We start from the raw sequence: 22,809 nt of genomic DNA, 5'->3' as shown, positions 1-22,809 counted from the left end.
AACGACTGACTTCTTAGCTAATGAAATTTTAGAAATAATTTTCAATGAGTCAGTTTCTTTTAATAAAAGTACGATGAATATAAAAATCGTATGAACGTAAAATATATTGTAAATAATATAAATATTAAATTGTATCTTAAGTTACACTCATCTTTCTTAAAAAATTTAAGTTGGGGTCGTTAAAGTACATGCAGGCCATGCATGCACTCAAGTATCGCTCAAAATTAAAATCTTCTTCCTTTTTAACCTCTTTCTCGTTCCCTTCCCTCTCCCCGAGCAAGGTTTGCAGGTGCCACGTCCATTTTCAATGAACATCGCCACCACCGCCGTAGTCCTCTTTTCCCTTCACTCCCCCTCGCTCTTTTCTCATCCATTTTCAATTCTGTCCTTCATCTCTCTTTCTTCCTTCTATTAATTTCTTCTTTTTCCTCTTAGAAAAAATCACTTCTAGTCATCATCTTCTCTCTTCACTTATGCCAGTTATCCCAAATCCAGAACAAAGGGGGATCTAAATGATTCTTAAAAAAATAGGCCTTTTTGTTGATTAGAAGGCATACAACAAAGCTTGAGAGGAAGGTGGAAACAATGATACAGTTCGCCGGAGTGAGGTGGCGGCAATATAATCCGAAAACGGAGGAAATGAGAATAGGGAAAAAGAGTATTAGGGAGGGTTGAAGGAAGATAGAGATTTATTGGCCATCCGGTGAGTGGTAACAACTCAGATCTTGCCGACATTGACTCAGTCCTCCGGTAACTATTCCCCTGAAATTATGCTAACTTTTCAGCTTAATTAATTTTATGATGGAAGGGAAGGGGATAATTTTATGGCTTGTTAGGGTTTTTTTTTTCCATCTTCCTCTTCTATTACAATGATCATTGAAGCTAAAGACTGGGTTGTTCTCTACTTTCATCTACTTTCCCCCATTTTTGAAAGCTGGGTGTTTATGCTGCCATGAAAGAGCAGCAGGGTTTTACAAGGGAGATCTTTAATTCAGATGGGCTTTTAATTGTTGAGTATAATTTTGTACTAAATTTCAGCTACGATCTGTTTGAGCTGAAACATAAAACTAGTTTTTTTTGGTGGGGGGGGGGAGGGGGGGTTTCACAGGTACTCCATGAATTTTCTAAGTTTATCGCGTTTTCTCACCGTGAACAGAGAATTAGATTAAGAAACGAAGGGGTACCTTTGCAAGGAAAGGAAGCTGGGATTTCTGGAACAGGAGGGCAAAATTTGGCTCTTTTGCTTGAGTGGTGGAAACCAATCAAATGGATTCCGGCCAACCTGAGGGAAATAAGGCTGATGTCCAAGGTGGTTCTTGGATTCCAGCGACACCCATGAAGCCCATTCTACCAAAACCACCGCTGCAGCCACTGATCTATGCAAGGATGGACCGGAATCAGCCACGACCATACTGGTTGGGATCAGACAGACTGTTCTCAAATTCTAACAAGGAAGCTGAGACTAGAAGTGGAGTTGCATGTTACGGTGGAGCTAATTCCATGACAGCTAATGGTTCTAACGACTGGGAAGCAGCTCAGGCTAGGCAGTTTCAAGTGGCCCGTAATGATAATGGAACAGTGACGATACATTCCATGGATGCACTGGGGGGCATTCCATTTTTGCAGCTAATGGCTTTGGCAGATGCGGCTTCTATTGTGGGTGCTGATGCTGCATTGGGTGGAAATGCAAGTGACTTGTTCGATTCTGGCTCTAGCTATCAAATTGAATTGGAGTCTAGCTCTATGAAGGATCGTTTCGGTGGCAGCTGCGTACCAGAAGCAAAAGAGTGTAAGTCCAACTAATTTGAATAAAGTTAATTGCACTTTAGATTCTTAAATGTGGTATAATTGATAATGCTCTAGTAACATTTAGTGCAAGAATCGTTAGAAAAAATAAAAGCTGATGTGTCAAAAGCAGCACTATAGTATTAAAAGTATTGCTCTTTGGGGAAATTGAGACAATCTAGTAGAAAAGGGAATTAGTAGGAGAAAACTGATTGAAAATGGAGAATTATTCATGGATATGCATTTTCTCTATTTCCCACTTTTGTTTCCTGTGAAGTTCTGCCTTTATTTTTTGGCTACTACTAAATGCTTTAATTAGGTTAAGGCTCCTACCTACATTATGTGAAAAGAACAAACGAGTTGTAAAGGTTCCTATAATAAATAATGTGACAAATCTCTTGAAGTTCATTGCTGTTGACATCCATTGTTTTGAAATTATTTCCAAATTTACAGATGTTCCATCTGAACATGGCAGCCAGTATGCCCATGAACTCAATTTTCCATCGAGGATAGAGTCAGATGCAGCTGGTATTAGAGTAACCTCCCAATTTGCCCCTTTGACACCAGACATGGGCAAGAGTAAATATATCGAAAGAGGGACGGAACTACAGCAGATACTAATTGAGAACAGCCAAGATGAGAGAGAACAGAACCATAACTGTAATACTTCAATAACAGTTGGTGAAAACGTGACACAAAATCAAGAACTTCTTGAACCTGCAATGCACTCAACAATTAATTGTACCCCAGATGGAAAGGAAGGCAAGAACGATGGTGACCTGAATAAAACACCAGCATCAAGACAGAGAAGGAGAAAACATAGACCTAAGGTCATAGTTGAAGGAAAGACTAACAGAACAAAACAAAATTTGAAGACACCTAGTTCCAATCCAAGTGCGAGAAAGCGTGTCAGGAAAAGTGGACTTGCTAAGCCTTCAGCAACTCCCTCAATAGAAGTAACAGGTGAAACCTCAGAACAAGAAATGGTCAAGCATAGGAGAAAGTCATGCAGGAGAGCCATAACTTTTGATTCACAGGCCCAAACAAGAGATGGATCCCTCGATTCAGGGCCATTGGAACAAGGTTCACTGACTCAAAACAGTCAATCAACTACAGGACTAGAGGAAGTGAGGCTTGAAGAGGTAGGCTCTTCCACTGATCCAAATTGGTCCATGAATCAAATGCTGAAAAAATACGAGTCTCTATCTGAGAAAGAAGCCCCACCCACTGAACTTTCATCTGAAAATAATTCTTCTGAGCAAAAACAGCCTTCGAAAAGCCAAATGGAGAACAATACAGAACAAAATGGTAAAGTAATTTCCAATTCTGATAAAGAAAACACGGTAGAAGTCATCCCAAATGATGATAATCATCCATTACCAGGAAATTCGCATGGTCTTATCTTCTGCAAGAACCCCCCATTGACGTCAATAGAGCAAGCAACTTGTTGCCTTAGGAAACGTCCTCGGGCCATCAAACAAGCACATACTGGGAGCATAAATTTAACAGGAGTCCATTATAATACATTATCTGCATATCAGTCGATGTCCTGGATGCATTTTCCCCACATTTACAAGAAAAAAAGAACTGAGAAGGGGCAGAACCCTGTTCCCTCAAGTGCATTTACCACGGCCACAAATTTCACAAGACCAGAAAGTGCATGCTCTTTCAATGACCCCCAAAGAGATCACATGGTATCAAAATTCAACGCCTGGATATCTGGACCTCAGTTTAATGTTTGTAAAAGTAAAACTGTAGCTGGGCATGGAGGAAATGATCTTCAGGATAAGTTGCAAACATATGGAGGTATCGTGGGCTTGGGTCAGACTGGGAGAACAAAAAAGAAACCTAGAACAGCCAAACGAGTTTCTAGCTTGGCTCCACCAGAAAGAATTAGTCATTGGGAGAAGCAGCCAATATATCCTACTAATCACCCTCCCCCAGCCGGTTCTGCAAAAAATATAAATACATCCGGAACATGTGTAAATGGACTATTCGAGATGATGCATGCAACAGTGGCAAAGAAGAAAAGAACAAAGAAGAAACCTTCAAACTCAACACTTCTCAATATAAATAAAGATCTTGAGGACCGAAGATTTGTATCCTTCAGTCCCTGGCAATTCTTTCCCAAGACATTAGGTACCAAAATTGAAAGTTTCTTTATCGATGCTAAAGATTTTCGCCCAATTAAAGATTTTTGTTTCTTTACTTTTTACCCCTTTCCTTTATCTATACAGGAACTGCCTCAGAACACGGTAATCAAATATGCTTTATTGATCTCATAGCTGAACAATTAAAGCATCTAGACATCAACAAGGAAAGCAACAATTTGGGATATAGAGAGCAAGCACTTGTACCCTTTAACATGCAAAATCAGGAGCTCAATGCTATTGTAGTTTATGGAAGAGATGGAACTATTGTACCATTTAATCCTATAAAGAAACGACGTCCACGACCAAAAGTTGAGCTTGATGAAGAGACTGGTAGAGTATGGAAGCTTCTGATGGGAAATATAAACAGTACAGGCATTGATGGAACAGATGAAGAAAATATCAAATGGTGGGAAGAAGAGAGGAAGGTGTTTCAAGGACGAGCAGATTCATTTATTGCTCGGATGCATCTTGTTCAAGGTACAAAGACCTTCCTTCTTATATTTCTACATCTAGGATCCGACTTGTATCATCACTACTAGGAATTGAATCATTATGGCAAGGAAAAGTTTAATTCAGAGGGAGAAGAAGAGGCAAAAATTGGAACAAAAATATCATTTGATTCGTCAATAAACTATCCAACTCTTAACCCACTGCTACCAAAGAGTTGCTTCTAGAACTCCATGTAGACATCAAATAAATAACAAAGTTCAGTGAAGTTCATTAGATAATTGGGTTTACGAGTCATGGAGTATGACGTTAATTCAGTAAAACGACCTTACTTGAGCAAAATATGTTCTATAGATTGTACAACTGTGTCCTTGAATTCTAAGAAGACATTAGTTCAGTAAAATCAATCTATATGAGAAATGACAGAGAGAAAGAGCAACAAGAGGGTTTATAGAACAATAAAACCTTTGGCATACCTTCTTGTAGGAATTAAACAAGAAAAATCAAATTCCTAGGCTTAGGACATGTTTCAAGGTTAAAATTACTTGTCATTTTCAAAATCACATCGAAATATGTTTTTAACCATTCAAAATTAAATTTGATATGAAAATTGCATTTAAAAGTAAAGTAATATTAAATAATTCAAAACTAGTTAATATTAACTTTACACTTTTAAATGCAATTTTTATATCAAAATTGATTTTCAATGGTTAAAAACATGTTTCGATGTGATGTCTAGGTGCGCATCCTAATCCCTAGATTCCCTCTTTTAGGCTTCTTTATTACTCTCATGGTATAATTTTCTTTTACTATGAGTTTTTATTAATAAATAAGTTTATCTCCATTTAAAAAAAAAAGATAAACAACATGTGTCAGAATGATTTTTAACAAATAACAAAAGTGACTTTAACTAGATTAAAATCACTCCCAATCATGGCTTTAGAAGCCTAGTGCTTCTGCATACCTCTTGTATATCCCTTTTTGGAACACATTAAACAGTAAATTAAGTTCTTGGGCTTAGAAATCAAGTGTTTCGCCACATATATATATATATATATATATATATATATATATGTACTTGTCAGCAATGTGCTCCAGAAAAACACAAATGAAAATTTAACTTGCACGAAGGATTAGTCTACACCTAGTGGTAGGCATCCTTACTGTAGCAACTATTTTGCTGATATTTCTAAGTAGTAACTTGATATCATTTCTCCAGGAGATAGGCGTTTCTCTCAATGGAAGGGATCAGTCGTGGACTCTGTGGTTGGAGTATTCCTAACTCAGAATGTCTCAGATCACCTTTCTAGGTAAGCTAGATTGTTAAATGGTGTGAGCTAAAAAGTGTAATTCAAAGTAATCTCCATCTTTCCCCTTTCTTTTACCAACTCCTCCTGATGTTTGCAGCTCTGCCTTCATGTCTCTTGCTGCACGTTTTCCTCCTAAGCCAAAGTGTCGCCAAGCATCATCCTCTCAAGAGCCAATTATAGAGTTGAATGAACCCGAAGAAGCATGCATGTTCAATTTAGAGGATAGCATGAAATTGAACAAACAGATAATACATCAGCAAATAAGTGAAGAGGGCTCTTTGATGAAAGATGAAATGGAAAAAAGTGAAGGACGAATAATTGTTGACAACAATGAATCATCCGGAAGTAATGTAGAGGATGGGAGCTCAAACAAAGAACCAGAAAAGAAAAGTTTTGGTTCATCTCATAACATTCTTGAGACATTTAGCAATTCTGTGGGAGAAATATCGTTGACCGAAACCAGCTCAATGCAAGCATGTTTCTCCGGAGAGAAAGAAACATATGATTCATTTTCATCTCAAGACTTTTTGGATTCATCAATTCCTCAAACCAATGAGAGTATGGAACCATCCTCAGAAGGAAACTCAGAAGATCTACCAAGCTGGTCCGCAGAGGCACACATCGACTCTTCATCAAAGGAGCTTGTTCAGATGACAGGACTAAATACTTTAAATGCTAATTTTACCATTGATATCTCCGTTGAACAGTCAGAAAATACCATCACCAACAACTTAGTAGAAAATAAGTGTGACAATAGAATAGATGACACTTCCCAACCAGATGATCCTGAAATATCCATAAAAAATTCTGTTTATCATTTGAGTGGTTACCAAACGCAGCAAAACCAGACCTCAAAATCATTGGATGTTGACTGCTGTCAGACAAGCAATGGAGTTCAAACTTCTAATGATTGCCAGAACAAGGACGAACAATTTCATACTGAACAAAGTACACTGACAGTCGAATCTGACAATCATGCTAATGTTGAGATGGAGCTCATAGTAGATATCATTGAAGCACCATCATCAAGTAGTGAATTAAGCATCAACGCAAAGGACCCAGGTTTGACCTTACAGTCTCAAAGCAGTGTGATTGAAGACCCTCAAAATGTGGAGTCACCAGCAGAATGTACAAATACTGTGCATGGAAGTCCACCAAATGCTACAGAAATAGCAACAAAGCCAAATCCAAAGGAGTATAATCTACTTAGTAATGAGTTCAAAGAGTTGAAACCTGCCTCCTCAAGATCTCAGAGTAAGCAAGTTGCAAAGGAAAAAGATAAAATTAATTGGGACAACTTACGAAAGCAGACAGAAACCAACGGAAAGACACGGCAGAGAACTGAAAATACGATGGATTCATTGGATTGGGAAGCTTTAAGATGTGCGGATGTGAATGAGATTGCACATGCCATCAGAGAACGGGGCATGAACAACATGCTTGCTGAACGAATCAAGGTATCATCATATCATTAACTTCATACATGATCTAAAATTCTAATCAGTCCCTAGCACTAGCTGAGTACTGTATGAGTAATTTGTACAGGATTTTCTAAACCGTCTGGTGAAAGATCATGGGAGCATTGATCTCGAATGGTTAAGAGATGTGGAACCAGACCAGGCAAAGTAAGATTACTTGAGAACTTAAATATCAAATTCTTGAAAATGAAATTGAGGAATATTTAGAATTTTATCTTCTACACTAGAGAATATATTGCATCCACCAAAATTGCATCATTCGTATGTTGGGTTTTACACACAAATGTAACATATGCAGAGAATATCTACTAAGCATAAGAGGATTGGGACTGAAAAGTGTGGAGTGTGTGCGGCTTCTTACCCTCCATCATCTTGCCTTCCCCGTAAGTCAAAATGAAGCATCGACATGAAATCAGATAGATCCTATATATGTGTATGTGTGATTATCACTTATACCTTCAACAGGTTGATACAAATGTTGGGCGTATAGCTGTACGACTAGGATGGGTACCTCTTCAACCACTACCAGAGTCCCTACAGTTGCATCTTCTAGAATTGTGAGTATGACAAGTCTATATGTTAGCAAAATCTATACTTCTTTACCCTATAAAAGATATGTCAAGAAAATATTCAGAAATCCATTTTCCAATATTAAATGTTTAAAAATTTAAATAAGGACAAGTTTTTAGTTAATATACTTCGATTGATTAATGATATAAATTATTTCCAATTGTATCGCTGCAATATCTTTTTTTGAAACAAGTATCACTGCTATATAAACAGAGCTTATCAATAATTTGCATATGAAAAACAGAAAATTCAACATTCAATTTTCATGATGGTATAGAAACACTAGAACACTATCTGGGGAATGAAAAATAATCACTCTTTGAACGTTTTCTTGCTCCCCCTCCAAGGTACCCTGTGCTGGAGTCGATCCAAAAGTATCTATGGCCTCGGCTTTGCAAGCTTGACCAAAGAACACTGTGAGCACATTTTCCACTTATAGGCCTAGAAATGGATGCGCTTTATTATTTTATCACTAATTGTGGTAATTAAGAGAATCCAACTAATTGCCCACCAATTGCCTATATATCTGGATGCAGGTATGAGTTGCACTACCAAATGATTACATTTGGAAAGGTAGTTTTACTTGGAAATTTTGGTTATGGCATAAGCCAACTTATATACGATCTTGACAGGAATGTATGGTGCAGGTCTTTTGTACCAAAAGCAAACCAAATTGTAATGCTTGTCCAATGAGAGGAGAATGTAGGCATTTCGCAAGCGCATTTGCAAGGTCTGGCCATCTTTCTCCTGGTCCATCAGTTCATGCAGTCTTTCTTTCCCTCTCTTTTTTTCTTTATTTCCTATCTTTTTTAAAAACGAGTACGTGCGCTTAAGCAACATGATTTAGGGCCCAACTAATAGCTACTATTTTGAGTTCAATTCTCTTAGAATGTCACTAATCACATGTTAAGGACAGAGATACTTTAAAGCTTAATTCCAGCAGCAATTCTCATAAGGACGGCAATCTTTAAGTATGGATAAGTGGACTAACTAATAGACATGCTTCTTACATATCCAGTGCAAGGCTTGGCCTTCCAGCACCAGAAGATAAAAGAATAGTCAGTACTACTGAGTGCAGAGAACCAGACAATAACCAACCCAGAACAATTGACCAACCAATGCTGTCCCTCCCTCCGTCGACAATATCATCTGAAGAGATCAAGCCATCAGAAAGCCATGAATGTGATGGTAAGACTACAGCTGGTGCATGTGTACCCATTATTGAAGAACCAGCAACACCAGAGCAAGAAACCGCCACCCAAGACCCAAGAATCATCGACATTGAGGATGCCTTCTACGAAGACCCTGATGAAATTCCTACAATAAAACTAAACATTGAGGAGTTCTCACAGAACTTACAGAACTATGTTCAAAAGAATATGGAACTTCAAGAAGGTGACATGTCAAAAGCCTTAATTGCATTAACCCCAGAAGCCGCGTCAATTCCCACGCCCAAACTTAAGAATGTCAGCCGGCTGCGAACAGAGCATCAAGTGTAAGCAAAACATTTGCTACCCTTACTCATCAAAATTTTTCGCATTTCCAAATAGATGGCACTACATGATATAATTTAAGGGTTCAGAAATTGTTTGCCCAGTGGATGTCCAATGTCAACGGCTATAGGTATCACATTTCAAACAAATTTTTCTACTTGCATGCTAATTTTTTTCCACCGTTTGCAGCTATGAACTTCCAGATAACCACCCTCTTCTTGAGAAGGTTAGTGATTCTTGCATCTAAAGAATGAACAATTTTACCTTCTTTTGAAGTGCTTTTCATTTATGGGGAATGTGGAGAATTATGACCCTGTGGTAATTCTTATCAGTTGAAGTTGGATAGAAGAGAGCCAGATGATCCTTCCTCATACCTTTTGGCTATATGGACACCAGGTAGATGTACCTCCAAAACATTACAAATTGCTATCTAATTCAAGGACAGAAGACTAAACCAAAAGGCGAAGTATTACATTTTGAAGTATGTTTGCTCATGAATTCTGTAATCAGTTATATTTTTATGCTACTCAGGCGAAACAGCAAATTCCATCCAACTACCAGAAAAAAGATGCAGTAATCAAGAACACCATCAATTGTGTTGTGAGGAGGAGTGCCTCTCATGCAACAGTGTCAGAGAAGCCAACTCCTTCATGGTTCGAGGGACTCTTTTGGTGAGATATGTCTTGTCAACTAAATTGTTATGCTCAAATCTACCTAGTATACCGAATCCTGATAAATACTCACCGCCCCACTAAAAAAACAGATACCATGTCGGACAGCAATGAGAGGAAGCTTTCCACTGAATGGCACTTACTTTCAAGTCAATGAGGTAAAGTTAAATGGGATATGTACCATCTTTGTTCTTCAAGGCTTAGTGCCACAACTTACTATAAATATTATTTGTAGGTGTTTGCGGATCACGAATCAAGCCTCAACCCAATAGATGTTCCAAGAGACTGGATATGGAATCTACCTAGACGCACCGTATATTTTGGGACCTCCATACCAACAATATTCAAAGGTTCCTCATAGAACATATACCTCTTATTGTGTGATTGATTAAATAATAACAGTTCTTGTCCACCAGGTTTATCAACACAAGGCATCCAACACTGTTTCTGGAGAGGTACCTATTCTTATTTACTATTTTCCTATCATCTATATGCGCCATTGAGAAAAACGCTTGCTATATATGTGTGTGTGTGTGTCTGTCTGTCTGTCTGTGTAAGTATATGTATGTATGCGTGATTGCAGATGACATATGAACAGGTGTAACATTTACAAACAAAATACAATGTTAAAGATGTGAGAATAGTGGTAGCAGACTAACAGAAAACAAAATTTTAGGATTTACTGGCCCTGTGTTTGCACCAACCAATGACTTCGAGTAAACATTAACAATTATCATAAATCTCTCAACCTTATCATTCTCTACTTTCACTATTCACAACATGCAGGGTTCGTCTGTGTAAGAGGTTTTGATCAAAAAACAAGAGCGCCCCGACCATTGATGGCCAGGCTTCATTTTCCAGCCAGCAAATTGAACAGAGGAAGAGGCAAAACAGAGGATCAATAAGAGAGCGAGGAGATGAAGCCCAAACAAGGACAGCACAAATAACATAGCAGTAAGAAAAGAACAACATTTGGTAAGACAGCTTCCAACCCGTCACAAATAAGTTAATATCCATTTGTAAATTCCTGTTTGACACGTGATTAACAGCACTAGAATTAGTCATTTCAAGCTCAAGTCTGAATCATTCATAAAAAAAACTAGCGTCCGACACTAGCCATGAGATGCTTATTAATTTCTCTATCCAAGATGTGAGATGCCAGTTCCATAGCAGCAAACGGAAGGTTACAGCACGTCAAACTAGTGATCATCAGAAATTTAACTGAGTTTTGAGGAGAAATTCGTGTTTTTTTTACCAGACAGATAATTGATTAGAGATAGAGATGGGCGTAAAGATGCAAAAGACGAGAATATCCAATTCAGAGGCAGTGTTTAGTGGCTTGTTGGTGCGAAACAAAATATAACTCCTGTGTGAATCCGATAGTTAGGAGGTAGTTTGGGAGCTGTATAGAAGAATATATATATCTAGATATAGAAATTTGAAAATGCGTTTAAAAACAAACTTTTTGAGTAATTTTATGTTTGAAAATAATATTCTACAAGTTCGAGGAAAAGGAGTACTTGGTTATTAAAGAAGCCAAAAAAATAATATAAGTACTCTTGAACTGAAATTTTATTGGAAAAGGAATATATTAGAAATTGTTGTTCAAACCATTATAAGGACTCCATGGAATACAGTGAGTCGTTACGCAAAAACGGCTCGACTTTTAAGAATTTCACTCATGAGTTCGTCTATTTTGAGACATTTAGTATATCTGTCTATATAGAGAGAAAGAAAGACACAAACCGACAAAATTTATCCCAAAAAAAAAAATTGAAGACGAAGCAAGCCAAATCACTTCAGAATACAATCGCGAAAGCATAGAAATCCGCCAATATGTTCGTGAAAAATAGTTAAGCCCTCCAAAGAGCTGCTATATAAATTAGCTTAGTCCAGTTTATTCGAACTATAGCAAAAATCTCGGGACTCACAGTTATCTCCTGAATGTCGTATGCTGGAAAATATGGATTGAGCACAAACTACCAGTCATTGGGCAAGAAACAAATAAAGGTAGTAAGGTGTATAGAAATGAACAACGTCTTGCGCAACTTCCTAAATCACCATTCATTCTAAAATCTTAAGTTCGGCTGGACTAAAATCTTCTCAAAGGCACAGACGTCAAATTTTTAGCAAATAATAAAAGAGAGTTAATTGGATTGGAAAAAACACGAGACGATAATCAAAGATAAATTGATCTCCGGCCAATTTCAACTCAAACTCGAAATATAGTTAATTATAAGACCTCTATATTGGATGAAAACGTGTACCTTGAGTACATTGTATCATTCGATTGAAGGCATAGATGGAATCCGAAGCGCAGCGTGATATCGAACTGAAGAGAAATCAAAATGAGCTAATACAGTCACCATTTCATCAACTAATAAACATAAACAAAATAAAAGTAGTCGGGTTATATTGGAGTGCACTGCTCTTGACTTAACAACAAACGATTCTAAAATCTTGAACTGTTAGGCCTAGTCGATCTTATTAAAGTGCCAGAGGCACCATATTTGTAGCAACAGAAATGGGAGAAATGAATTGGATTTGACAAAGCAGAATACGCTCATCAAATAAACGGATCTCCGACTAATTTCATCTAGAACTCGAAACATCTTTATAAAACCGCTATTTCAGAGCAGAAAACATACCTTGAGTCCGCAATATGAACCAAGTGGCCGTGCAGACGGAAATCGGACCGCAGATGAAGACCGATCTGAAGAGAAAATAACAGATTGAGATCAAAGGGTAACCAATCATTGACGATAAACAAGATAAAATTAGCCGATTTATGTAGTAAATGAACAAATCTTGCGCAAATTACAGATAATGTGATAAAGCGAATTGAATTGGAGGAATCATGATGCAGTTATAAGATAGACTGGTATCTGACTAAGTTCAACTAGAACTTGAGCCGTCGGTAGGACTACTCTTACAGATGAAGAAACGTACCTTCGTTGCGAATGTATGATGCGGGCGAATGAGCAGAGAGAGATCGGATAGCGGAAAGAGATCGGACTGAGGAGAGAGCAGTGAAGAGCCAAACATGTGAGAAAGCGGGAAGGAAGACGGTAGGAGGGGGAAATGAGAGAAAATTGGCTGTTTTTTCCACTTAGCCGCCAATTTTTGTACCTTTCCCGCCCAGCTCTCTTGATTTTAGGTTTCATTTTTTTATAATAAATAATCGTTTTTTTTTTAACGATAATTATAATAAAAGTTGTTTTTAAATATAGCAATATAATTTAAAATATTTATAATATATTGTAATGTTTATGTTGATTGTTATTTGTATATATTTGTATCACGATAAATATGGTAGTAATTTATGGTGGTGTACTACCAATAATAAGTTATGATACTTTATTATTTTGTAAATATTTTTAAAACAATGTCATTTAAGTAATTTCCCTAAGAAGTTATTTGTTTCCTTTTTAATTTTTGTTTTATCCTTTTATGACAAGTTATCATTTTTAGTTGGGTTTGGGGAATTTAATTTCAACTTTACTCCCTTTTTATTACTTTCACTGTTCTCTTTTTTCTCTCTCTTTTTTTTCTTGGTTGAACGAATCTTAACTTTGTTCCATGGTAATTGATGTGATTATCTTCTACTCTCTTTAAATGTTTATGGCTTAAGGTTTGATATCCATTTTCGATTATAAGAAATGGTTCGAACTATATTTAGACTATCAAAATGGATTTACCAAATACTTGACAGGTATTTCTTCTTATACTTACGAGTGAGGTCAATGTCATATATATGGACGTTCCAATCTAATTTGCGAATATATGTTTAGTCAAACAAGACATTTTATATTGTTTTCAACTATTCAAGTAAATGACAACGTGATACATCATCTCGTTTACATGGGTGTGCCCTACCCAACTGATATGAAATTCATACAACTAGCACAATTCATTTGCTAAATTATAGTTGTTGGGGTTCAATCTTGTTGCATGCATAAATTTATTAACGTTAAAGTTGTCATCAACTTAAAAGTCAAAAGTTTTATCTTCCAACGCTGTCTATGGATAAAAAGTATAAAGGTTTTATTTCGTGCTTTGGTAACAACAATGACAACAGCAACAAATGCATGCATGTTTTTAAATAATAGACGGTTAAAAAGATAACGAAGACACTGAATGTAGATCATCTTGAATAACCGTTGTATTTGATATGTCACAATTTCCAACTCAAACTTTATTATGAATCAATTATTCAATCTAACATTCTTAATCTTAATACATGCATAGTTTTCAAATTTTGTAATTGATTTTGAAAGGATTTAAATGAAAATAACAAAATTAACACATTTTTAAACTATAACAAAATAAACCTAAAATCTATTAAAAATAATCTATATGGTTTAGGTTTTTTAAAAATAGAAAAAATTAACAAAGTATTTATAAATTGAAATTTTTTTATTACAATTGATTTTGTAAATATTTTGTAAAATGTCTTTTATTTGTTAGGATATTCTTTTAAAATATCATATTTTCATATAATTAAAAAAAAAAAAAAAAGTTGAAACGAAAAAAGGAATGGATGGAGTAGAATGGTAATTCAACAACCCAATTTAGTACACACGGGATCAAAATTATGCTCACGTGTTAGAGCACGTGGGAGGGAAATGACTTGCGTCGTCCCGTCCCGAAGAAGCTCACTGGGCCTATTTAAAGAACGATGGAGCCAACTGCGAATTTATTTATTTATATTATTTTTAATATCAGATATTGGGCGAAATAAGTTAATTAAGAATTTATTGGACGAAAGAATATTACGAAAACGCCACTACGCCTAAAAAGTCAGTTCTGTATGGTTCTCAGTTTCTCTCTCCGACAATCGAATTCCAGAAAGAGACACACCGTAAAGGTGAAAAATCGAAGAGAGGGGAATTTTTCATCGATTCAATGGTGGATTTTAGGGTCCAAACGGATTCCAAGTGATCGGAATAATCAGAAGCTCGATGGAAATGCCCGGCAGGAGGTTGAACTATACGCTTCTAAGTCAAATTCCAGACGACCAATACAGTGGCGGCGTTGCCGGAGCTTCCGCATCTTTCATAGAAACATCATCGGGAGAGGGGAAGAACGACAGGAGGAAGTTAGAAAGAGGATTGGATTGGGAAGTTGCTGGTGATCATAGGGCGGGTCAGCAGCAGCAGGTTAATTGGATCGGCAATATGTACTCGGCGTTTGGTTTGCAGAGGCAGTCCAGTGGAAGCAGCTTTGGAGAGAGCTCGATATCTGGGGAATACTATGCACCGACACCATCTACTACGGTGGCTAATGAGACAGATGCGTTTGGTTGTACGCACGATGATGTGCTTAGAATTGGAGGAGATTCGAGAGCACAGGCAGGCGAGATGGCCGCTGGGGCAGGAGGATCTTCTGCTAAGAGCTGGGCGCAACAAACGGAGGAGAGTTATCAGCTGCAGTTGGCATTGGCGCTTCGGCTTTCATCTGTGGCGACTTGTGCTGATGATCCTAATTTCTTGAATCCATTTCATGATGATTCAGCTTTAAGGAGGCCGATAAGCTCTGCTGAGGCTGTGTCACATCGATTCTGGGTAGAAACTATTTTCCATCTAGCATACGTTCTTATTCGTGCTTATGGTTTTATTGAGTTGACTTCAGTGGCTATGCCAATTCAAGTCCTGTTTTTTTCTGGCATTGCTAGTCCAGATACCAACCAGTTTGCTATCTGTCCAATATTTGAGTCAATTCCTGATTACCGATAAAGGATCGACATGACATAAATTTACTGTTCATCTACAAAACTGTTAACGAGGAATTGTAGGGCATGTCTTAGATCTCTGACGATAGTCCGTGTTTGAGTTTATATCTATACTCACGAAGGTGTGAAACGAGAAGGCTTGTGGCCAATGAAGAGTAGAAAGGGCATTGCCCATCTAGAACGTCGTAACAGATGAAGAAAAAGCGAGTTTAGTTTATTGTTTTAAAATCGAAGTCATATTGGGTCCTTGGCATGTTCATCGGGGACATTTTCTTAAGGGCAACGATGTTGTCTAAGTTAGATTACTACGGTCAACACAATGATAAAAGGTTGGAAAATGGACATGTGTTTAGGATCCATGTTTTGCTTACTTTCTCTCCTATTTTTGTGGTTAGCATATTACAGTCGATGTACTAAATGGACAGGTCTAACCAGCTGAGCTTTGTTCTGGCAATATTTATTTGCGAGTGAAAGTTAGTTATGGGCTATATCCATTGTAGTATTCGACACCAAAAGTGTAACTGTTTGTCAATAGGTCAATTAGTTCTTAATTCATTTAAGTTGGTTGGATTCTACTGCTAGCCATGAAAGATTTAAAAAAAAAAAACTTATATTTGAATAAGCAATGCCACTTCAATATGGAAATATAGTTATCGGAATATTTACACATGTCATGAATATTGAAGAATGCGTCAAAGAACATATTCTTAGGTTTAGCAAAACGAAATACCATTTTTCTCAAATGACGTTCTGTTGTATGGTCATATGTATCAGGTGAATGGCTGTCTATCGTACTTCGACAAAGTCCCTGATGGGTTTTATCTAATCCATGGAATGGATCCATATGTATGGACTGTGTGCACCAGCCTGCCTGATAATGATCGCATGCCATCAATTGAATCTCTAAAGTCTGTTGATCCCAGTACAGATTCGTCAATTGAAGTTGTTTTGATTGATCGGCGCACTGATCCCAACTTAAAAGACCTCCAAAATTGGGTCCAAAGCATTTCTTGCAGCTCTATAACTACAGAAGAGGTTGTAGACCAGCTTGCAAAACTTGTCTGCAGGAGTTTGGGGTGAGACATTTACACTAACATTTGGAAACTTGTCCATTTCATTCAACACCAATAACTTCCTTTCTATTGGTATCAATAGTGGCTCAGTTTCTGGAGAAGACGCATTGGTGTCCATCTGGAAGGAGTGCAGTGATAACTTGAAGGAGACCTTAGGCTCAGTGGTTATTCCTCTTGGTGGACTTTCTGTAGGACTCTGCCGGCATCGTGCTCTTCTTTTCAAAGTGAGATCCAGTTTTGAAGCACATTGGTTGACTCTCTAAATAGCTTTCCATTTGTTATTCCTGTAGTTACTTTATCGTGGCTAATTTCTTATATTATTTTCTGCTTGTTTATTGCACCTGGCTTCTGGGAAACTTATAATTTAGTATTCTTGGACCTTCAATTTCATAGCTACTATTTGATACAAATTACCTTTTTAGTTTATCAAGTGAATTGATATAGTTCAGGGTTCGCTTATCCAAAACTATGGTATTTGCAGGTGTTAGCTGACACAATTGATTTACCCTGTCGTGTAGCCAAGGGGTGTAAATATTGCTCATGCCATGATTCTTCTTCTTGTCTAGTTCAGTTTGGGCTTGACAAGTATGCTCTCTCTGCAATACTACTTGATTCAAAAGAGTTCTATAATGCCAATCATGGAATATGCAGCTCAAATAACTATATAAATTAAGCTGCTGCCTGCCATTAATTGACGTATGATAATGCAATTCAATAATTATTACAATCTTAATCGTCATTTGAGAAAAAAAATAATATAGGATACTGGAAGGGCATAGGGATCCAATTCTGATTAAAATGGGTTATAGACAACATCAGGTTGAAAAATCTCAAAATGGAGTGAGATCTATATGGCCAAAAGACTTTAAGAGGCAAGAGTTGATAAGTTATTTTTTATTGGTTTTACTCTCCTTTGAAATGTTTGGTTCCTACGTTATCATGTCACTCGTATTAATTTTCTATATCTATGTCTATGTCTATTTCGTGCAATTATTAACACAGAGCTCCTCTTTAAATTTTAAATGTGTCTTGTGCACTTTAACAGTGTCAACCCTCCTCAAATTGATTGACTCTCATTTTCCTTGCTGATTCAAACTTTTAGTAATAATTTTTTGCATCTATTTAGGCCTTTTGTAGGTATGGATGCTGGAAAGGTTGTGGAACTGATTATTGTTACTCATTGTATTAATACAGTTATATGTGGCGTGGTTAATTTCTTTTTAGGGAGTATCTGGTCGACTTAATCGGCAATCCTGGTTGCTTATATGAGCCTGATTCTTTACTCAATGGTCCATCCTCCATTTCGATCTCCTCACCATTGCGATTTCCACGACTAAATCCAGTAGAGCCTGCCACCGATTTCAGGTCACTGGCTAAACAGTACTTTTCAGATTGCCAGTTGCTCAATGTTGTTTTCGATGAAGCTTCCTCATGTAATCACTCAGGTAATTATTTGGCTCTTCACACTTTAATATAGAAATATGCAAATCATATTTTATGATTTCATTTTGTAATTTCCTCTTTGACGTCAATATTGTAAGTTATAACCTGAGCTATTTTCTAATGTTCCTGAAAATTACATTGGGTGCTTAGGATCTGTCAGTTCATCTATGGACGACATTATGAGTGGCATTACTTAGGCTATTTTCAACATTTAGTTTTGCAAAATACGCAGGTGCATCCATTTTTGTGCAGTTCACTTGCATGCCCAATCACAAGTCGTGGCAAACCTTTTTTTTTTCACTTTTTAAAATGTTTTTTTTTCTCTTTGTTATTGAAAGGGATGTATGGAGATGGGTGCAAAATGGGCTGGACCCAAGTATTGCTCTTTAGTCTTTTTGTAGTTGTAGGCGCATTTTGTGACGGAAAACTATTCAAATGTATTTCTGATATTAGTAACCTCAAGTTTATGGTTTTGGTTGTCTTAGGTAGTAAGTACTTGCTTTGAGTACTGATTTGGTATCTAAGGGAAAAGACTGGTGAAACCAGACAGAGCTGTATACATTTTTAACCATCTAATCAAACTTCTATTTTAGAAAGTCCAGTAATTTTGCACCCCATGCTTTGAAATTCTGTGAAAAGTTGGCTGATGAACACGGGAAATGATAAGAAATAGACTTGTGTGATGTAAAAAGCTGCAGTAAGGTGGAGGTTGAGGTAGCTGAGAAAATTTTTCTTCTTACAAATCTTCCAATATAGTAGATTTGTGGCTAAAAAAAAGATTTACAAGGGCTGCAGTTAGCATTTAATATCATCAGATTGTATAATTTTTGTTATGCCTTGCATTTACATTTCTCGAAACTTCCATCACACTTAATCTTGCAAGCATTCCCTTTATATTATTTGTTTTCTCTGACAAGGTTTGTTAGTTATTATCACAGAAATTACTTTGGATGGAGAAGACGGCGCACTCCCATTGTATCCAAAGCAGTTTGATAGGAAATTCACCAACAGAAGCAACCAAATGCTTGTCACTGGTGATGGTGATGAAAAATCCATTTTACTGCATCCAAAAACTTCACAGCCTAACTCCCATGACAGAGATTGCCAACTGTATAAACCACGTGATAATTCTCATAGTATTATTCAACCAACTGGCGTGGTTGAGGATTCAATCCCACTGAAGTACATTCCACATAATAATCGTGGAAGCATGCAGTCACTTTTGGATATGTCCCAGCCAAGGATGGATTCTTCTATGGATGTAAGGTTTGCACCGGGAGGTCAGCTAATACCAAGCACTCGGAGTAGAACACTTCCCCTTGGTGCGGAGGATTTGGACATTCCATGGGGTGAACTTGTTTTAAAAGAAAGAATTGGAGCAGGTATAGATCCTGCAAATTTGAAAAAGAATCTAGATTTTTAAATATGATAATTGGCTCGTAATGCAATGATGTAAATCTGTCCGAAGAATTCATTTCAGTTAACTTTATAAGGTCATTCTGAGTATATTATTGGAATTTCAGGTTCTTTTGGAACTGTGCATCGTGCTGATTGGCATGGATCGGTGAGTCATGCAACAAATGGTTGATGATTATTATTTTAAAAAATTAGTCAACTATGCGAGCATGTGGTTTTTACTTGATTTTGAGTCATTGTGATGCACACAATTCTTGTTTTATGTGACGTTTAACTCTTTTGTGAGTCTGATATTGGAGACATATAACGACCAGATTATTCTTATATTTTACTTGATACATGAACATCTCTTGTACAAATTCTTATAGTATGATTTCTATCTTACTTTCCCGTCAATGCACTTGCCATTTCCCATTGTATTAGAAGATATTATTATGATGCAATGTGATTATGCGTCATTGTAGGGAACATTTTTGTATGTTGCAGTTCCTCTGGATGTGAATGGAAACCCTGTCTTGTCCTACTTATCTAGCTATACTTTTGCAGTTATTGAGTAATTGAAGATTTTGGCTTTATGCCTCAATTCAAATGGTGCTTTTTCATTATCTTTTAATACCAGTACGGTGTCTTCCCCACCATTATTTCTAAGAGTTTATCATGGGCATGTCAGGAAGTTGCTGTGAAGATCCTCACAGAACAAGACTTCCATCCTGAACGTGTTAATGAGTTTCTGAGAGAGGTACTCAGTGGTGAAAATCTTAATTATATGTGATCTAAGGGAAATCTTATCTTGTTGACTCTGGTTTTGTTTCTTTATTTTTGCATGATAGGTTGCTATCATGAAATCTTTACGACATCCTAATATTGTACTGTTTATGGGTGCGGTGACCAAGCCACCAAACTTGTCCATTGTCACCGAATATCTATCGAGGTTTTCTTTTACTATCTTCTTTCTTCTAATTAATTTTGAAAAAGTTAGCACAAAATATTTTTCAAACTTGTGCTATGTATAAAAGAAAACAGATAGAAAATGATTGAAAGTTGAAGAATTGGTTTTATTTGCAGAGGTAGCTTGTATAGGCTTTTGCATAAGTCAGGTGTCAAAGACATAGATGAAACACGTCGAATAAATATGGCTTTTGATGTGGTATGTATATTTTAATGATTCACCAACTGTCCCCAGGTTTTTATCTTTTGCTGGGTTGTTTACATCCAATTTTGATGTTGTCTATCTTCTGTTAAAGAACTTGGTCATTGTTTTCGTACAGGCAAAGGGAATGAACTATCTCCACAGGCGTGATCCTCCAATTGTTCATCGTGATTTAAAATCACCGAATCTGTTAGTTGACAAGAAGTATACAGTAAAGGTAGATAACTTTTAGACTTTCAGCTTTAAAAGGTTTCTTCTAGGGGACACTATTTTACTGCTTTATCTCTTGTTAAGTCGACTTTTTGCTGGCATGAACCCTCGCTGTTCTTTTTGGTCTTTCAAAACTGTACTTTAGACTCTTACAATACGTCATCTACTTGTTATCACTATTGATAAACTTGCGACTCCTAAGCAACATGTCTTGAACTGAATTGTTGGAATATTATATATAAATAACATGTTTCGACCTTCAAGGGTAATTTTCTGGAATATACTTCTCAGCTTTAGAAAATGATAATAAATGATAGTAAATGTTCCAAAATGTGTAAGCACAAAGTTCCAACTTTTAAACTTCAAGGAGGGAGGGGGAACATCAATTTTCATCATCGATAACAAAATAAAGTGTCATGCTATCTGATAATATGCTTGACAAAACAGAGCTCAAAGTTGGAGTCCAGAAGGAATTATTTGAGATTTTTTTTGGGTGATTATATATATTAAAAAGAAACTTTTTTTTTTTAAACTTGAAGGACAAACTGTCTTTACGATTAAAATTTAGATAAAATAGAGCTCATTTTATCTATGTTCAGGTTTGTGATTTTGGTCTCTCCCGTTTAAAGGCACGCACATTTCTTTCATCCAAATCTGCAGCTGGAACAGTAAGTCCTTGGCTTTTTAGAAACATATCACCACACTGTCACTATGCATGCAAGATGTCCTTAAAATTTGTAACTTTTAACTATTCAATTTTTTAGCCTGAATGGATGGCACCAGAAGTACTACGTGATGAACCATCAAATGAAAAGTCAGATGTTTACAGCTTTGGAGTGATTTTGTGGGAGTTGGCAACTTTGCAACAGCCATGGTGTAATCTAAACCCAGCTCAGGTTTTTTTCTCCCATCTTCTTATAGTAATGCTGTCAAGATAAGAAAGTTGCGTTGTTCTCTTTAGTTTGAAATTGGTAAAATGTTGATATAATAAAATTGATCATTACCCATTAACTTAAGCTTTTCGGTCAGTCGGTGATTTAACATAATATTTGAGCAAAAGATCATGCGTTCATACCATTGTAATGTTATTTACTTTCCAATTAATTTTGATTTTCACTTATTGAATTTTCTACAAATTTTCAAACCCACAAGTAAGAGTTAGATAAAGAAAAAAGACAAGAAAGAAGTCTTACAACATGACTGCAGAATCTTTTCCTAAATTAATAGAGAAGGGATTTGGTGGGAGCTCAGTTACTGAATCCTACCAAGAGCATTTCTGTAACATAATAAAGTTCATAAAAGAACTTCATTTATTTGTTCTTTTTTCTTCTTTTGCACCTTCGCTTGTATGATGTGTAGGATTTGCATATTTATTTTTTTTACTTTGTTGCTCCTTCAATTTTCACAACCTCTCTGTCTCTGGTAATTGTGAGCTTACTTTGTAGTAGCTAGATTTGTAATAGTCCTTTGTTGAATAGGTTGTCGCAGCTGTTGGATTTAAGGGCAAAAGGCTTGACATCCCACGAGATGTAAATCCCAAATTGGCTTCCTTAATAGTGGCTTGCTGGGCCGAGTGAGTTTTTCTAATTTAGTTCTAATCTTGGGCTCTTTTGAATTTTTGTTTCTCAATTAGTAATTCTAACTGATAAAATTGCAGTGAGCCATGGAAACGTCCTTCTTTTTCCAGCATTATGGAAACCTTGAAACCAATGACTAAACAAGCGCCACCTAAACAAAGTCGCACAGACACCCTCTCGGTTATGTGACAATGTGTGTATCATAGGAATGCCTGACGTTTTAGAGGGCTAAGTACGGTACCCTTCAAGAGATGTCTGGCATGTTTAAAACCATACTCCAAACAAGCACCTGTGCTCGTAGC

General features: G+C 36.7%; 2 protein-coding genes across 2 annotated transcripts; both read left to right on the top strand.

The window, feature by feature from the left end:
- Positions 1 to 95: 95 nt before the first annotated feature.
- On the top strand, positions 96 to 11,368 carry LOC103486570 (protein ROS1A). The gene is made up of 20 exons (XM_051084139.1): positions 96 to 750; positions 1,157 to 1,789; positions 2,239 to 3,924; positions 4,023 to 4,415; positions 5,605 to 5,695; positions 5,793 to 7,152; positions 7,241 to 7,320; positions 7,472 to 7,556; positions 7,639 to 7,730; positions 8,091 to 8,159; positions 8,280 to 8,316; positions 8,391 to 8,473; positions 8,762 to 9,238; positions 9,426 to 9,462; positions 9,569 to 9,632; positions 9,768 to 9,907; positions 10,000 to 10,065; positions 10,143 to 10,257; positions 10,324 to 10,362; positions 10,694 to 11,368. The coding sequence occupies exons 2-20, from the start codon at positions 1,267 to 1,269 to the stop codon at positions 10,810 to 10,812; spliced, it is 5,556 nt and encodes a 1,851-aa protein (XP_050940096.1). The 5' UTR covers positions 96 to 750; positions 1,157 to 1,266; the 3' UTR covers positions 10,813 to 11,368.
- Positions 11,369 to 14,868: 3,500 nt separating this feature from the next.
- Positions 14,869 to 22,696, top strand: CTR1 (serine/threonine-protein kinase CTR1-like). Its single transcript, NM_001297507.1, is given in 15 exon segments — positions 14,869 to 15,471; positions 16,413 to 16,714; positions 16,794 to 16,935; positions 17,193 to 17,296; positions 17,936 to 18,156; positions 19,093 to 19,536; positions 19,678 to 19,718; positions 20,241 to 20,309; positions 20,401 to 20,501; positions 20,636 to 20,717; positions 20,839 to 20,937; positions 21,530 to 21,598; positions 21,695 to 21,826; positions 22,409 to 22,503; positions 22,588 to 22,696. Coding segments are annotated over 15 exon segments (2,613 nt in total).
- Positions 22,697 to 22,809: the final 113 nt, after the last annotated feature.

The sequence above is a fragment of the Cucumis melo genome, chromosome 4 (assembly GCF_025177605.1).
Source record: "Cucumis melo cultivar AY chromosome 4, USDA_Cmelo_AY_1.0, whole genome shotgun sequence".
In the NCBI taxonomy this organism is placed as follows: Eukaryota; Viridiplantae; Streptophyta; class Magnoliopsida; order Cucurbitales; family Cucurbitaceae; genus Cucumis; species Cucumis melo.
This window is presented reverse-complemented; position numbering and strand designations above follow the sequence as displayed.

Bases quoted from the DNA above. Each gene is read 5' to 3' on its own strand.
- LOC103486570 (XM_051084139.1), top strand. From the start codon at position 1,267: ATGGATTCCGGCCAACCTGAGGGAAATAAGGCTGATGTCCAAGGTGGT. The intron at 7,321-7,471 runs GTAAGATTACTT...TAACATATGCAG, and splicing joins GTGGAACCAGACCAGGCAAA to AGAATATCTACTAAGCATAA. The intron at 9,463-9,568 runs GTTAGTGATTCT...AATTCTTATCAG, and splicing joins ACCACCCTCTTCTTGAGAAG to TTGAAGTTGGATAGAAGAGA.